The 16,949-nt window shown below is 42.5% G+C and overlaps 3 protein-coding genes across 3 annotated transcripts; all 3 read right to left on the bottom strand.

Annotated features, from left to right (window-relative positions):
- Positions 1-2,180: 2,180 nt before the first annotated feature.
- LOC149205120 (L-gulonolactone oxidase 2-like) lies at positions 2,181-6,938 on the bottom strand. The gene is made up of 6 exons (XM_089397315.1): positions 6,892-6,938; positions 6,678-6,807; positions 6,342-6,512; positions 3,315-4,642; positions 2,453-2,703; positions 2,181-2,323 (listed from the first exon to the last, which is right to left on the bottom strand). Exons 1-6 carry the CDS (start codon positions 6,936-6,938, stop codon positions 2,181-2,183), a joined length of 2,070 nt encoding a protein of 689 aa, XP_089253441.1.
- Positions 6,939-8,856: 1,918 nt separating this feature from the next.
- LOC149205119 (uncharacterized) lies at positions 8,857-12,354 on the bottom strand. Its single transcript, XM_089397314.1, has one exon. It carries the CDS (start codon positions 12,352-12,354, stop codon positions 8,857-8,859), a length of 3,498 nt encoding a protein of 1,165 aa, XP_089253440.1.
- Positions 12,355-12,363: 9 nt separating this feature from the next.
- Positions 12,364-13,068, bottom strand: LOC149205118 (uncharacterized). The gene has a single exon (XM_089397312.1). It carries the CDS (start codon positions 13,066-13,068, stop codon positions 12,364-12,366), a length of 705 nt encoding a protein of 234 aa, XP_089253438.1.
- Positions 13,069-16,949: the final 3,881 nt, after the last annotated feature.

Here is a 16,949-nt window from a genome sequence, read left to right as displayed (position 1 = left end):
TATATAAAGAAAATATAAACCATATATGAAACTAAAATATATTACACTGACAAAACAAAAGTTATGATTATCAAATCCAAGAAGGACACTTACGCTAATTTTATGTATGACAATAATAACTTGGAGGAAGTGTATTCTTACAAGTACCTGGAAATTGATATTCATCACAAGCTCAACTGGAACCATAGCATTGAGAAAAGGATTAATGGGGGGTGGAAAGCAGATAAAATTGCAGTCACTCAAAATATATTCTATTAATTGTTTACACACATATTTATACAATCAATAGTCTCAAGATAGGAATGCTATCTTAGACGTACAGTAGTGTGGTTGAGAGAATCTCTCAACCACACACTAAACTAGGAGAAACTAAATTCCTATTACATAGGAACAAACTCCTCAAATAGAAAAGTACAACCATAGACAAGTAGGAATTAATTATTTCCAACTCCCCACCTTAATGACTACTTGTCATAATAGTCAAATCCACCACCATCAGGGGAATTGCATGTACAAAATCTCCAAAAACACAATCTGCCGCCCTCGGACAGATCCACAACTTCTCTGATCCCGCGGATCCCTTTGAAGGTGAATTGGCGCGATCCTGAACATAAAACCCGCACCCATTGGCACGATTATTGGCCTAACACACGCGCCAGTTGGCCTTCCTGGCATTGCTGTTAGCGCGAAAAACGCCAATCCCCTTCTACTCAGAAAAAATCATCTGAGTCCGAGCCAGGTGTTCTGCAGTCCACCTACTCCTACGAGCACAAAGCTCCCGTGTACACACTGCCACAAAGGCACGCTGACTCAACTCAGCCAAAGCTCAACATAGCCACAAAGGCGAGCTTGTCAAACAACATATTGACATCCACGATGCCAGCCTCAAAGGCACCTGAAGCCACATAGGCGATTCAGCCACAAAGGCACTGCAGTCACAAAGACTATATAGATGGTTTCTGGCTCACCACCAACCATTCAACCACAAAGGCAAGCTGGCCACAAAGGCACTTCAGTCACAAAGACTATATAGATGGTTTCTGACTCACCACCAACCCTCACATTTAGTGACAAAAGATGGTTTCAGGCTCACCACCAACCCTCGCTTTCAGTGACAAAAGATGGTTTCAGGCTGACCATAAACCATTACAAAGTGGTTTTAAGATCACCACGAACTTTCAAATGCCTTTACAAGGCTTACATTCCATACTTCAACATTTGGAGTTTCTGGGTACATACAATGATTATTACAACATGCTAGGGAGTCTATTCCACACTAACTCAAACAAATCTACTTTGTTGTCCACCATAACTGATGTCACCGCTGCTTTGCCTCATCTGTTCATGTTCACATCTTGGGCATTCTTGTCAAATAACTTCTTGGAACTCAATGCTTAACCTGTCATTTGTTAGAGTCGCGAATTCTAACAAAATAACTTCATATTGAGGTCGCGAATCTCAATATGTATACAAATTTCCAAGAAATAAAAAAAAAAAAACTTCCATGTTAACCGAAAGAAGTTCTTGTTCTTCAAAGCACCAGCCCTTGAGCGACACCAGATTCTTGTGCCGCAGCTGCCCAATAGCCGCGAGCTCGGCCTCAAAGGTCTTCTCCAGGATGTTGCGCTTGCCGTTCTCGGAAAGACATTTTACGGCCACAATAGAGCCATCGCTGGGAAAAACGGCCTTGTAAACCCGACCGAATCCCCCGCTTCTGAACAGCTCACCCAAAACCTTGTCCACACTGTTGTTGTGTGAAGATCCAAGATCACAACACATTGCGTTCGATCTGATCCATGTAAGATTACTGACAACAGATCGCTCCACGCTTCTTCACAAACACGCAGCTTACCACAGGCTGCTCCAAACTTACTCAACAGAACACTGCCCACAAATCTCACACAGCTAGTACTCCTGACGCAGAAATCATCTCTCTCACGTACCCACGAAGGCAAGCGGGTTCATCACTACTCTGCGTCCCAAGTCGGTGAATCCCCACCGGATTCACTGACACGCCGCATCCCCCTCTGGATTGGTAGGCATAGGAGATGAAGGGGAAACTCGCACAGGGATTGCGATTGCAACTTAGGCTGCTGCTTCAATCACTACGATGGGATCCACGTCCAGCACCAACATACGATCCATGAGCAACAGATCCGAACAATTACGGAACTCACACACTACGCCACCTCAGCAGCTGTAGTCGGCCTGCTTGAAGCAACTGCCCTCCTGGATGAACTCCCAGCTCGCCCACGGTCACTGTCTGGGACTTCTTTTGATGTTGAAGGGCCATCCAGCCCTAAATTCTTGTTTCTATATTGATCTGTTGAACCAATATTGTGAAGATTACCATTACCCCATTAGATCTTCGATGAGATCCTTCACCTGTTCCAGACTTTCGCTCACCGCCATCCTGCCCTGCTGAAATTCTCTCTGTTGTTCTTTGCAGCACCTGTTGGACGGCTGGCCAGAAACCGTTCCAGCAGCCTTTGCCAATGTGGGATCATATCGAGTATCATTCCAGGCTTCATATCTCGAACTGCAACAGGCTTACCATTCCCCACCTTTTCCTCATCCTGCTTCTGTTGGCCATCATAATCACCAGAAGCAGATCTGTAACCATTGCTCCGTGAGCTCCCATAACTAGATTCGTAATTGTTGGAGTTATTTCTGTAGCCATTGCTACCACCATAACGGTCATCGCTGTATGCATAGCCACCAAGGGAACTAGATTCAAAAATCAATGTGTGCGTACAAATGCGGAATAATCCCAAGCATTTTTCACTGGTAAGATGGATTCCGGAAGCCGACCAAACACGATCTTAACCAGCTTTCCCAGCTTGCTGGGTATTTCGCTCGAAAGATTATTTCGCGATAACCTTAGACTACGAAGGTTTGCAAGATCGCCCAACGCCTGCCGGATTCGACCCCCCAACGTCGAGTTTTGCAAGTCGAGGCCTCTAAAGCCCCGAGAAGGCCGATTCTAGCTGGAATCATGCGTAAAGGAAACCCTGATGCATTGAATTGTAATGTGATAATCGCGACAAGTGACTCCTCACCAGTCGCAGGGTCAAGCTCCTTGACCTTGGGCTCCTTCGCTCGAGCCACGAAAGGCCACACTACAGCCACCACTGCACCACCGCTTTCACCACGAACAACCTCCACGCAGTTTTCACCACGAACAAGGCACGGCACCTCTGCAGCTCACCAGCACGCAACTGCCAACCGAGGCGGAATTCAGCAGATCCACTCACCATACTGCAATGAGTATTCTTTGTATGATCATGTCTCTCCTCGATAGAATCCACGCTCACCACACACAGTCCTGAACAGTCCTGGCCTGCGATCTGGCAGTGAATCCACGCTCAGTCCATTCGTTAGAGAAGAGGCCATCGGGATCAAGCCTATTTTTCACTGCCAAAAATTGCTGCAAATTCAAAGTATTGGCCGCCAATCCCTGGAACAAGTAACCCCCGGACTTTCCCCAGTGCAGGGCTCCTCCATGCTTTTCTATCAGCAATTGCTCAATCTCTTGATAAACGTCCATATCCCATGTGGGAACGTAGGCCTGCCGAGAGCGATAGTAAATTATCTCAAATGTCACAGCATCCTCCGCGGGGCTCAAATAAGCTGTCTCCGATTTCTTAAGTGACCGCATAACGATTCCCGACCCCTCGAGCCCACACAAAGCCTGGGGATTCAAAGCTCTTATATTCTTCAGGTCCTTGATGGCCTCTGGAGCTTGAGAGAGGGGAACTCTGATTTCCAGATCGAACGTCAATCTTCCGCGTGCTCGGCGATCCCAGGAGCAGATGGGCTCGTTCTTATCTAGGATCTGAGTGGGCGTGCAACTTGCGTCATTGTCGTACTTCTCATGGTACTTTTCACATCCGCCGGAGGTAACCATTCGATGGTTGAACCCCACCACGGGATACCCCGTGAAACTATTTCCATCGTTCAGAAACCCGCCGCCACTGAGGACTCGATTGTTCATATTCCCCCCCGTCGAGTTACACAGCTTATTTGCGTCCTCGCTTGCTTGGATGGCCTCGAAGGTTGTAGTGCCGGCCTCAAGACTAGCCACCGTAGTGGGCCCATAGGAGCCCTTCAGCAGCCCATCTCCAGGCGTCTCTACTGAAACTCTATCGATTTGTCCCATGAGAGCCTTTCCATGGCCAATATACCAGTAAATATTTGCAAACTCATATTTTCTCAGGAAGCTCTCGAGACGATCCTCTAATCCAGCGTCATCCTCCAACGTCAACGAAACGGAGCGCTTGAACATAGGCTCCAGAGAGAAGGTAATCGTGGAGATGACCCCCAGAGTTCCGAGAGCAAATCTGGCGGCCCTCAGATCTTCATCCTTCTCCGTCAATTCAATGACCTTCGCATAACCCTCCGACGCAGGCGCAGGGACGACCAACCGCATGGCCACCACGTATTCATTGATGACGGAGCCCTTGCCTACAAGGCTGCTGCCATGGGCACCGGTGCTCACAGACCCGGCTGCCGTCACTCCCTCCCACGAGGTAGAGGTGGGGAATGTCAAGCCCACCTTAGCGGCCTCGTCCAGTAGATCTCGGATAACCACCCCCGCCTGCACCGTGATCGTCTGGGAAGCTTTGTTAACAACTGGAGTCAACTGCAACAATTCCAATCTTCCACAAAACACATAGTGAAAACACTTGCCTACGCTCAGCCAAGCTCTGCCCGATTGAATGGACAAACTTAAAAAAAAATACTCTTATTTCCTCAGCCCAGCCCAGGAGGGCCAAGCCCAGGAGGGGCCAGGCCCTAACAGGCTCTGATACCAAGATAAAATTGCAGTCACTCAAAATATATTCTATTAATTGTTTACACACATATTTATACAATCAATAGTCTCAAGATAGGAATGCTATCTTAGACGTACAGTAGTGTGGTTGAGAGAATCTCTCAACCACACACTAAACTAGGAGAAACTAAATTCCTATTACATAGGAACAAACTCCTCAAATAGAAAAGTACAACCATAGACAATTAGGAATTAATTATTTCCAACTAAAGCTTACTTTGGTCTTGAAAATAATTGTAAAACAGCAAACCTTGTAATGTGGGATAAAAAGAAGTTCCTCTTTGAAACTTTAGTCACTCCTGTTATCTTATATGGCTGTGAGGTTTGGAGTTGCACCATCTCTAGAGAATCATGGAGAAAGATTGAGCAAATCCAGAAGCGTTTTATAACTTATAACGTGAAAATTAAAAGTAATACACCCTATCCTATTCTCCTTATAGAAGCGGGTCTTTCCCCTATTGAGAGCCTAGCTATGCTTAGGTTTCTGTTGTACAAGCACAAAATCAGTAACATAGACGATCATAGACTTCCTAAGCTAGCTTTAAATTCTAGCCAAAACCACCTAAGGCTCAATCGAGGGTGGCATAAAGACACAAGGGCCTGGTTAAACTATTGGGAGATCAAGGAAAATGATGCATTGTAAAACATAAATAACATTAAAGATATTGTTACTTCTAAGTTCAAAGAAAAAATGTGGTGTGAGAAAGACTTAGCGGCTAAAAGAAAATTAATTTATTATAAGAAGGTCATCAACCCCACCCTAGAAGATCAAAAGTATCTCTCTATTTTAACGAGCTCAAAGAAGAAAATTAATATAGCAAAGATTAGAACGAATTCTCATGAGCTCCATAGTGAAACAGGGCGTTGGGCAGTTCCTAAAACGCCATGGACGGAAAGGATCTGCCATATATGTTAGAATAGGAACATCGAGGATGAAAACCACTTCCTCTTAGAGTGCCCCGCGTATAACCACATTAGATCTCAGTTTCACAATCTTTGTTACAATACTGACCTTCCTAGCCTTTTACAATGTCAAAATTATAGTGAGCTCGGAAGGCTTCTCTCCAAGCTTTTTGAGCATAGGAATAAAATCTTAAATCAAAATAGATAATTTGTTTCTTTAGGTCTGATAGACGATTATTTGGTCTGAGCTGACGTTAACCATCATCATCATCATCACAAGTAACTATAGTAGGGTTGTTATTATATATAGTTATTAAGAATTATATATAATTAGTTTTTAATTAAAAAGATATATTTAATAATAATTATTAATGTGGTTGATATAAGTTTATTGGCGTAATTTATAAATATAGTTGTACACGTGTTTCATATATACCTATACATAGCATATCAACTTACATTTACCAATATGATTGTGTTAATTTATAAGAATTAACAAAAAAAAACTTACTAACTCTAAATATGTGTACAACTGAATACATTGAAAATTCAAGTTCTGAGAATTTAGGAAGAGCAATGTAAAAACATAAATTATCAGCATTACACGAAAAAAAGCATCTATCCATTCGACATTGGTCCACAATTGTCTTGATAATGCACTTTTCTCAGGGATATTCATATGGAACCGTAGAGGAAGCGTAGAGCAATATGAAATCTTAATAATATAATCAAACACAAAATTTGCATGTACAGACACAACGGAAGAGCCACGACTCTGTCAATAAGAGTAAGTTTATGTTTACAGTTAAATTAATGGTAAGAAGGTAGCCGAAGGCACCCTATATATTATATTCTTTCTTAACAGTAAGAACCCTGAGACAATGTACAATAGAACTAGGCGAGAGGCACTGATATTATAAATCCTCAGCCTTAAATAAACCCTAGGAGGAAACATAAAAATGAGTTGTAGGAGTTCCCAACGAAAAGCCGATTGTGAGCTGAATATAAGCCAAATGTAAACTGAATGATAGTAAGTCCTGTGCTCTTCAAGTTTTTTTGAAAACCCTGACCTATGAAGGGAGAGCAGAAGTCAATATTACAACCTCTATAGTAAATAAAAGACAGGAATTGAACAGATGGCAAAGGGGATTTACCTGTCAGGAAGTCCCAATTCTTTCTCCAGTGGGACGTGTCTGTACATTCATTTTTCCCTTACCAAACAAACCAAGATTTTGTTGTAACGAAAATGATATAAGAGAAGCGAATTCGATTAGGCAATACGTGTAATAGGGTCGGCTTCGACATGTCTCTGACATATCCAAAACTCTAACTGAACCATGGTCCCAGGTGGGAGCTCTTGGAGACTGCGAGTGACCTCCGCTACCCTTGAAACCCTAGTTACCAAATTCCCTTGTATTGCAGAAAAAAATACGAAAATTGGAAATTCGATTTTTTGTTTTTTTTTTTTTGTAAGCTGAGGCAATATTCTATTACTATAAGAAAAACTATGTACATATACAGGGCGCCACCCGCCCAGCAGGGAAACCGGGTGGCCTTCGAAAGTATATAACCGCCATCCAAAAGAAGTATATGTTCAGTTTATCAAACCAGACTAAAAACCCCTCTATTCTGCCTAAAAACATACTATTCATAGCTGGAAACATAATCATACTGTGCATAACTGTATACAAATCCATCTAATATATCAAAATTACAAAAAAGTCATATAATAACCTCCTATCGACAGCTGCATAGGCTACTGCTTCATGGCATCAGTCTGGACTTCAGGTTCTGCCTTAACCGCTATTCCACTATCTTTAAACAACTGGACCAGCTGGTCCATCTTCCTGTCCTGCATAAGAAGGGTCATTTGTATATTCTTCAGTTCTCTTTTCAGGTTAGGCATTCCTTGAGCAAGCTCCACCATTTCAACTGCTACTTGTTCCATTGCCTTGGCGAGTAAACGTTTCATACCCCAATATACATGCAGTGACTGCTTATAAAGGGACATCCTCCCTCTGGTGTGTCCCGGATCAGGGAGAAAATTCTCCCAATCTTCCATCTCAGGGTCAGATTGATCCTGCAGTGCCTCTTCTTCCAAGTGATCTATAATCCTCCGAATATTACGATGGGTTTCATTTGTATAGGCGTCCTCGGCTTCCTGCAATTTCCTCCGCATATCCTTTTTACCTCGCTTCCTACCTGGAACCCCACTGCGTAAACCTTCCTCATACATATCTCTGCGAGCTCGGTTCCCTCCACACCCTGCTGACTTCCCTCTACCCCGCGCACTACCTCGACCCCTTCGGCCCCGACCTCTACCTCGTCGTCCGTCATCCTCCTCATCATCATCATCCTCCGAATCAACCTCCGTAGCCTCCCTGGCACCCACTGAAGCAGAGTGCCTCATCCATTTTCCGACCTTTCCTCCCGAGGTCGGCCGCTGTGTCTCCTCTACAAAATACTCCCTTATATCTCCTTCTTGCTCTTCCGACTCTTCAGAGATGTCCAGGTAAATGGACCGTAACGTTTCCTCGGCCACCTGTTTCCCTTTCTCCTCCATAGTTACCCCCTGACTACGCGTTCTCCTACCCTCACTTCTGGCTGGATCGGCGGCCATACTCGTAGACAACAATTTCACAATTCTTATCTTAGGCGGTCCCAATTCCACCAGACTCTGCTCCAACAAAAGCGCCGAACCTCCCACCCGCTCTTGATTTTTGTACAGGCTGAAATAAAGCCCTATCCCCGATCTCCTACACTCAGAAATAAGGACTATCTTGCTTCTTCTGCAGGCATGCAAGAATAGAACGCTTCCATGCAGCATTATAACTCCGGTCGACCACCTTCCCTCGTTAGTGTTAGTTATCTTCCAAGCCTGCTCATTATTACACGTCTCAGGACTGAGACCCTGATGTGATACGCTCCCTGTCCTCCTGACGCCACCGCACTCCCACCTCAGTACCCGCCCTGCATTCGGCCTTGGGATGATCATTTCTTCCCATGTCTGCATATATCCATTCTGCCATATTTGAATTTTGACAGCTTCGTTCTTGATCCCCCCGATGTCTTCATAAATGATCCGTTCTTTTCCCCTCCGAATCATTATGGGAAGGTAGCTAAGCAGTCCTGTCACGCCCGATCGCCTCATCATTATCCTGTCGTAAGATGGTTGCCAACTCAGCCCACCGTGGATCCTCCTGTAACACACCCCAGCTACCATCCATCACCCGAGTCGATTCGCCACATGCCCAATTGGCTAAATAATCGGCCGCCCTATTCCCTCGCCGCAAAACATGATTGAGTGTAATATAATCTACCAGCCTCATCTGGCCTTCGATATCCTGTATAATTGCAGCTGTCCTCCAGCTCTTGGCAACGTGGTCCCATGTTTTGCCCCTCTGTAATTTCCTTAGCATTTCAATCACAAGTTGGGAGTCGCCTTCTATATCGAGGTTTCGGTATCCATTCCTTACAGCAATTCGAAGTCCATGATAGACCCCCCAGAGCTCCGCCTCATTATTTGACATTTCCCCGCCCCATTCAGCATATGCCCATCGTGAAACCCCTCTACTATCTCGGAAAATACCACCCCATCCTGCTTCCCCAGGATTGCCCTTTGATGCGCCATCGAAGGACAATTTAATTTGATTATCTCCTGGGAAGCGAAAATAATTGGGGCTCTGCATACGATACCTATTACGCCTATCAGTGTTGGGATACAACATCGTAAAATCTATGTTCAATTTGGTTATTATTCGTTGCTCTTCCACATTTAGTTTCCAATCCTCCTCACCCCAAGATTCAGATAGGACCGTTTCTTTAATCGACCGGCAAACTTCATCCCATATTCTTGCTTCATGACAGCTTCGGCCTTTGAAAATTCGGCGGTTTCGTTCTTTCCACACCTCCCAAATTACAAAACCAAGCGCCAGACTCCATATTCTCCTAACAAGTTTACTGTGAAAATTCCCCGCTCCCCATTGTAAAATGGTACTCCTAAGACTGTCAGGATCCCTATTCAGGTGACCAAAGAGAACCCGAAGTTCTTCCCACAGACTCTGAATATACAGACATCTATTCAACAAGTGTTCCTGGGTCTCAAATTCCTTGTTACACAGATAACACCAAGATGGACCAATCATTCCGCGTTTCTGCATATTATCCCACGTCAAGATCCTACCTCTACACACCAACCATGCGAAAATTGTGACTTTGGGCCACCATTTACCGTCCCAGATCTTTTTCCAAGCCGCTGGGTCATCCACTCTGTCCTCCTTCGTTAACCAGTAATAAGCTTCTTTAACTGTGAACATACCTTGCGTTGCTTTACCCCATCGTAGGATATCACTGCCTGGTCTTATCTTAATTTTCCTCGAATCTAATTCTCTGATATACACTAGTTGAGTCTCCGGATTTATTCTCTCATCCCATTCATGCGGTCTTTTCCAGATTCGCCACACTTCGTTCAAATCTGCCTGTCTCCAATAATCCTTAACATATTCCATTCCTTCCTGTTGCGCTCCAACTTGAATGTCATGTAAAATTGGATTTCTCTCCAGCTTCTCCCGTTGTTGCCATCCATCCGTCCAGAACCTCGCTAAATTGCCTTCACGGATTTCCCAGAAAGCGAAGTCCCGAACCAAATCTTTGTTATTTCTTGCTAGTTCCCAGATGTGTGACCCTCTTGGAGTTTCTGCTACCCGGAGGCGTCCTGCCACTGAGCGTGGCATATTGTATTTTTGATTCCAGATTCGTTTCCAGATATCCACACCCCCCTGCACCCATCGCCACCATAACTTCGCCCCTAAAACCTTATTGACTAGTTCCAAATCCCTGATACCAAGGCCTCCCTCCTCTTTCCTCCTGATTACATGTTGCCATGAAACCAAGGTCCATTTTCTTTGCTGCTTTGGTCCCCCCCAGAGAAATTTACCGAAGATTTCCCTTAATTTACAGAAAACTCCCTTAGGGGCAGGCATAATTGACAACGGGTATATAGGAATGGATAGTAAAACTGATTTTAAAAGAACAACCCGACTTGCTAAATTCAGCGTTCTAAACGACCAACTATGCAATCTTTTCCGGATCTTATCAACTAGACTTTGCCAATTCTTTATACGCGTTGAATTAATATCTAACTGAATGCCTAAATACCTTGTGGGTAATTCTCCCTGTCGAAAGCCTAGCACACGAGTTAAATGGGCCTTAACAGCTTCAGGTGAGTTAAAAATAAAAGTACAAGATTTATCGTTATTAACCGCCATACCTGAAGCGCTCATAAAACCTTCTAAGACATGTTTGAAGCCCCTTACCTCTCTTAGCGACGCTTCACCAAACAACATCAAGTCATCAACAAACTGTTGATGTGTTATGATTAGATTCTCCCCCCATAATCGAATGCCTTTGATCCTTCGTGCCCTGACCTCCTGCTTAATTTTCCTGCTTAATCCTTCCATAGCCAAAATGAACAGGAACGGCGAGATTGGGTCCCCCTGTCTGATACCCCTGGTGGCATTAAACGTATCTGAAGGTATCCCATTAATCAATATTGAGAAGTTCGGAGTGGAGACCAGGTTAATGATCCAAGCTATCCACCTGTTTTCAAACCCAAAAGCTGCAAGAACCGCTCTTAGATAATCCCAATTCAAACGATCATATGCCTTAGATAAATCCAGCTTCATAAGCATCCCTTTCTTCTTCCTCTGTTTTAAAGAATGTATCACTTCCTGGGATACCACTATTCCATCCAAAATTTGCCTACCCTCCACAAACCCAGTCTGCTCAGGCGCAATCAAAGTGGGTAGGAGAGGTTTCAACCGTTTCGCTATCACTGTAGATATAATCTTATAAATTACATTGCACAGGGCTATGGGTCTGAAACCCTGTGGTTCTTCAGATGTTGTACTCTTAGGGATCAAGGTGAAGAAAGTTGAGTTAATACCTGGCCATACTTGCTGTCTGATTCTTGATTCCTCCACCGCTTCCAGTATGTCTTTTCCTATAAAGTTCCAACTTGCCTGGAAGAATTCAATTGTATATCCATCCGGTCCCGGAGCCTTATTTTTAGGCATGTTCATCACTACTTCTTCTACCTCTTCCATAGTGACTGCCCGCATTAATGCCTTATTTTGGTCTTCTGTAACTATCCTTGGTATGTCTCTACAGATATTATTGATGGCCTCCCTTCTATCCCTTTGATTTTCTGTGAGCACCCCCCTAAAATAATCCACTAGAGTCTTTTCAATACCAACCTGCTCCACCTCTCTTTCTCCCGCTGCATTCTTGATAGAAAAAATTCTATTCCGCTGCTTATGTTGAATCATAGCTTGATGAAAAAATTTTGTATTCCGTTCACCTTCTCTTAACCACCGTACCCTTGATTTTTGTCGCCATAAAATCTCCTCTTGTTTACGGCGTTCCTCTAACTGGCTTATTATACATCCTTCCTCTCTACTAGTGGCTTCATCTCTGCCGTCCAATATTATTTTTTGCTGGATATTCTCCATTGCTCCTTCCAACCTCTGCTTGTCCTCCAGAATGTTCCCAAATTCCTTCCGATTCCATTCTTTGATTTGTTGTTTGAGTTCCTTAAGCTTTAGCTGGACAGTATCCATTCTCCCTTTTCAGCGACTAGTGCATTGATTCCACCAGGTTTCCATTTTCTGAACAAATTGGGGATCCCTCAGCCAAAAAGATTCAAAGCGAAAAGGTTTTTTCCCTTTGAACTGCTTAATATCTACCTCCAACCGAATGGGCCAGTGATCTGAGCCAATGCTAGGGAGAATTTTAGCTTCAATGAGCACATCTCTGTTCAAAATTTGCTCTGATAATAAAAATCGATCCAGTCGAGAAGCAATTTGGCTCTGTCCTCCTCGCCGGTTATTCCAAGTATGTACACCATTGATTGTATGTATGTCGACTAATCTTATATCCCTGATCAAATCATTAAACTCCTCCATAAGTGAATCTTCTCTCCTAACCCCTCCTCTCTTCTCTCCTAAATGCCTAATTAGATTGAAATCCCCCCCTATCATCCATGGGATATGCGGAATAAGATTTCTCATAGTATGGAGGTTCCTCAAGAAAGCCTGCCTGTCTCTATGATTATGAGGCCCATATACCCCAGTGAACAAAATTCTTTCCCCCATCCCTACTAAGCGAAACAGACCTGAAAGTATTCTAGGAAAAGAATACCAATGCTCAAAAATTACCTCCTCTGGATTCCACAAAACGGCCAATCCCCCTGCTGTCGCTATTGCATCTAGAGCCATAACCTCATATCCTAGTTTCATTTTCTTAACAATTTCTTCCATCTGTTGACTTTCCATTTTCGTTTCCTGAATTACCATAATACTTGGCTTGTCTTTCTTTACTCTTTCCTTCAAATATCTCTGTTTCCCTTGACTATTAAGTCCCCGTATATTCCAACTTAAAACAATCATTTAAAACTTTCGAGGATTTTGTAGAAATACCTCGGACAGAGGTATCACCCTTCCGGAGTTTACCAAAGTCTCGCCCACTGCTTGAATGGATTCGTTCAACGTTCGTCTACCTTTTTTCCTTCCGGGCTTACCTTGACTATCTCCTTCCAGAGTTTGGGAGTCCTGAGTGTCATGCACCAACCTAGGTTCTAAACAGCCAGCCGTCTTCTCCTTATACCGTTGAAAGGTTTCCTTATATAATTGTTTCTCTTTCTCTGGAATGAACCGTTCGTCCAATTTTTTCCAATCAGTAAGTAACCTCTTCATTATTATTTCTTCCTCTGAACCCACTGCTTTGATAGCTTCCTTCCCCTTCTGAGTTTGATCGGCAGGTTTATCATCTCGGGCTCCGTCCTCTCCTTCCGGTTCTCGACTTGGGCTTCGACTTTTCCTCTTGCCATCCTTAATGATTTCCATCGGCGCAACCACATTGATCTCCTGGTCCTGTACAATTAGGTTGGTTTCACTATGATCCTTACCCTGAGTTCCTTCTTCTGCCTGTGTTTGAAGAATATTATACTGATTTTGACTTTCAGGTATTGTGTTTCGTTCCTGGGTGTGGATTTTAAGGTTCCCAGGAGGAGGTCTCCTTTTCCTCTGCACCTCTTGAAACTCAGATGCTTCCCCTACTATCCCCTCACGTGATCGAATGCCATCCGGTGTATCTTTTGTCATTGTCTGTTCGTTACTTTGTGGGCAATCCCTTGCGAGGTGACCATAAACGTGACATCGTCTACAGCGAAACGGTATGTGTTTATAATCAATAGGCTGTTGCCAAAGTTCATCCTGATACTCAAGCTCAATAAATTCTGGTAAAGGGGCTGAGATATGCATATACACACAAATCCTAGCATACGATGTATATTTACCCCTTTTCGTGGTCTCAGCCACCTTGACAAAAGTGCCAATTGAATTTCCAATTCCTTCTAATATTTCTGGATCCCAAAATTCATCTGGTAACCCGAAGAGTCGAACCCAGATCGGGGCAGCCTTGATTTGCTCTACAGCAGGATTATATCGATCCTCCCAATACCGTGTAAACAGTCCCGCATTATTCATAAAGTAGGGTCCCTCTTCAAAAACCTTTTCCTTGTCCTGTAAATTTGCAAAAATGACTGTAAAGAACCCCTTAGCACCCAATTTAAGATCAATATGGCCTCGTGGTTTCCATCTCTGTTGGATCCATCTCAGGAGATCCCTTTCAGAAGGCCAATACCCTATGAATTTACAAATTAACGCATGGTCTCTCATATAACAACGATAATTCTCCAACTTGTTATTCGGAATTACATACCTGGGTTTTTTCTGTGCCCTTGGAAGGCATTTATTGACCAGCCTTGCTTGCCACTGGTGCCCCATGACTGGGTTATCATCAGCTGCTTCTGCCATCCGGCCATTCCCGCTACTGCTGCCAGAATGACCAGCCATAACATCCCTAAAGGAGGGGATTTCACCCCTCCCCTGCCGTGCCTCCATTTCTAAGCTCAATCCATCAAAAAATCCCAGCTTCGTTTCACTTGCCCAAAAACTGTCCGTAAAATGTTGCACAAGTGTACCCTTGTGCGGAATTACCTCTTAAGCCTTGTGCTATTAAGATGCAGAGCTCTATTAAGAAGATTTTTACATTCGTTATACATTGGCAATTCGATTTTGAATAGTTCGGCAAAAGCTTGATAAAGTAGCTTAACCTGAAAGGAGATAGGGTTCAGATTTTATGCGATAAATTCAAAATAAGCGGCGGCAGTATCGCAATTTTTTTATTTTTAATCTCATTATAGTCTTTGGGGTTTAGAAATTTCACTGTAAATAAAGTTGAGAAGGTAAGAACAGAAATAATTTGCGCGTTGAAGTTGGAAAGTTAAGAAAGTAAGAAAAGAAACAATTTGGATCGTGAAATAAGCAAATTATGAAATTTTAAATATTTTTTTATTATAAGAAATTTAATATATTTTTAGTATTTAATTTTTAAATATATATTAATTAACAAATGAATTTAGATAGATTTTAAAATTTGGGAGTAATTTTAGGTTAAAGTTTTGAAAATAAGATAAGTTTTGGAGGGAGGAGTGTTTTTTAATTATCGTAATTTTAAAATTGTTTATATTAGTTAAAATTAATAGAAATTATTTAAATTTGGAAATTAATGAAAAGAAAATGAGTAAAAACAATCGCTGCTACATAAAAAAAATTACATATTTCTCAATATTTAAGATGTATGTTGACTATTTTTTTTCAAATTGAAAATTTTTCATTCTAATTTCTATCATATAGCAAGGATAGTATGGGAAAGCAGGGACAAAGACTCAAATGTGAGTCTTGCATGTCAAAATAAATAGCAAGTCATACACAGGTTTCCTTAAGATTGGTTTGTTGGAACTGCAGAGCTTACCCATGGAGACGAGGACCTAGGTTAGGGCCTATTGCTGAAGATAGAGACATAATTTGCCTCATAGAAACACATGAGCATGAAGGGTGCAAGACACCTCTATTTGAAGGATACTGTAAGATGGAAGTGTGGAACAAGGCATCAACGAATGACAAAGGGCACAGGGGTATCATGATTTTAGTAAGGGAGAAAGAAGGTCGTCTCATTCAGTTAGAAAAACAAAACTCAAATAAGAAATTCATTTGGTTTAAAATATCAGAAAATGGAAACCACATCAAAATTGCAACATGCTATTTTGCGCGCAGGTTTAAAAAATCTACAAAAGTAGAAGGTTTGACCACAAAGATCCATTTGCAACCTTAAAAGCGGATATTGCAACATATTCACAGCTACGTGAAGTCCTTATAGTGGGTGATTTCAATGCTAGCACTATAAGTAAGCAAGCTAGCTTTCTTTGTTGTAAAGATGATTGTGGCCCTATTTGGCTTACAGAAGAAAGTAATCATCAATGGGAAAGAATTTCAGAGGACAAGGGTTGCAATCTCTTTGGTCAACGATTGCTTACTCTATGTAGGGCCTTTGATTTCGTCATTTGTAATGGCTTGACTAGATGGGAAAAGTCCAGTAATTTCACTTGCAATTCTGACAATGGAGCAAGTGTGGCAGATTATGTAATTTGCTCGCATGGTTTGTGTGAGAAAATGGGGGAAGTTTTCATTGTGGATCAGCTGCGGGACTTGAAATCAGATCACAAGCCAATTTATTTATGTTTCTCTTGGATTGGAAAGAAACAATTAGAGTCAAAAATTCAGCATGTCCTAACAAAATCTTTCACAGGACAGACATCTTTTAACCCCAGAAAATTGTAATACCTTCAAAATGATGCTAGAGAGGCTCTTCAAGAAGGAGAAAATTACAATTCACAGCCTTCATAGTCATTAAATAACACATTTAATTCAATGTGCACTTGCAAAATGCAAAAGAGCAAAAATTAAGAAGTCTTAAACGAATTGCTTTCCGGTTAATGCTTGGTTTGACGAGGAATGCAAAAAGGCAAGGAGAATGTGGAAAGAGTCAAACAAGGATAGCATAAAGCTCAAAGCTTACAAGAAGTTATTAAGCAAGAAAAAGGTTGATTTCATGGTTTCAAGGAGGGAAGAACTAATCTTCCTTGGGAAAAATAATCCCAAATTATTTTGGAAGGAGGTCCAACCAAAAAAGATACATATTGGAAATAATATTACAGCTTCTAAATGGTTTGACTATGCAAGACAACTCTGTGAGCATGTTCCCAAGGTTGACCCTCCCCCCTTGGTCAACACTTATACTGAACTCTTCACGG

Source organism: Pinus tabuliformis, chromosome 1_2 (genome assembly GCF_031772625.1).
Source record: "Pinus tabuliformis cultivar Carrire ecotype Pingquan chromosome 1_2, CPIR1, whole genome shotgun sequence".
Taxonomy (NCBI): domain Eukaryota; kingdom Viridiplantae; phylum Streptophyta; class Pinopsida; order Pinales; family Pinaceae; genus Pinus; species Pinus tabuliformis.
Note: the sequence above shows the minus strand (reverse complement) of the source record. Positions and strands in the feature narration are given on the sequence as shown.

What these genes read in the sequence shown, in the direction of transcription:
- LOC149205118 (XM_089397312.1), bottom strand. Translation starts at nt 13,068, where the DNA reads ATGGAAAGTCAACAGATGGAAGAAATTGTTAAGAAAATGAAACTAGGA.
- LOC149205120 (XM_089397315.1), bottom strand. Translation starts at nt 6,938, where the DNA reads ATGTACAGACACGTCCCACTGGAGAAAGAATTGGGACTTCCTGACAG. An exon ending in GAATTGGGACTTCCTGACAG is followed by an intron (nt 6,808 to 6,891) that starts GTAAATCCCCTT and finishes CTCCCTTCATAG; the next exon opens with GTCAGGGTTTTCAAAAAAAC. An exon ending in TTTTTATGTTTCCTCCTAGG is followed by an intron (nt 6,513 to 6,677) that starts GTTTATTTAAGG and finishes TCTTATTGACAG; the next exon opens with AGTCGTGGCTCTTCCGTTGT.
- LOC149205119 (XM_089397314.1), bottom strand. Translation starts at nt 12,354, where the DNA reads ATGGATACTGTCCAGCTAAAGCTTAAGGAACTCAAACAACAAATCAAA.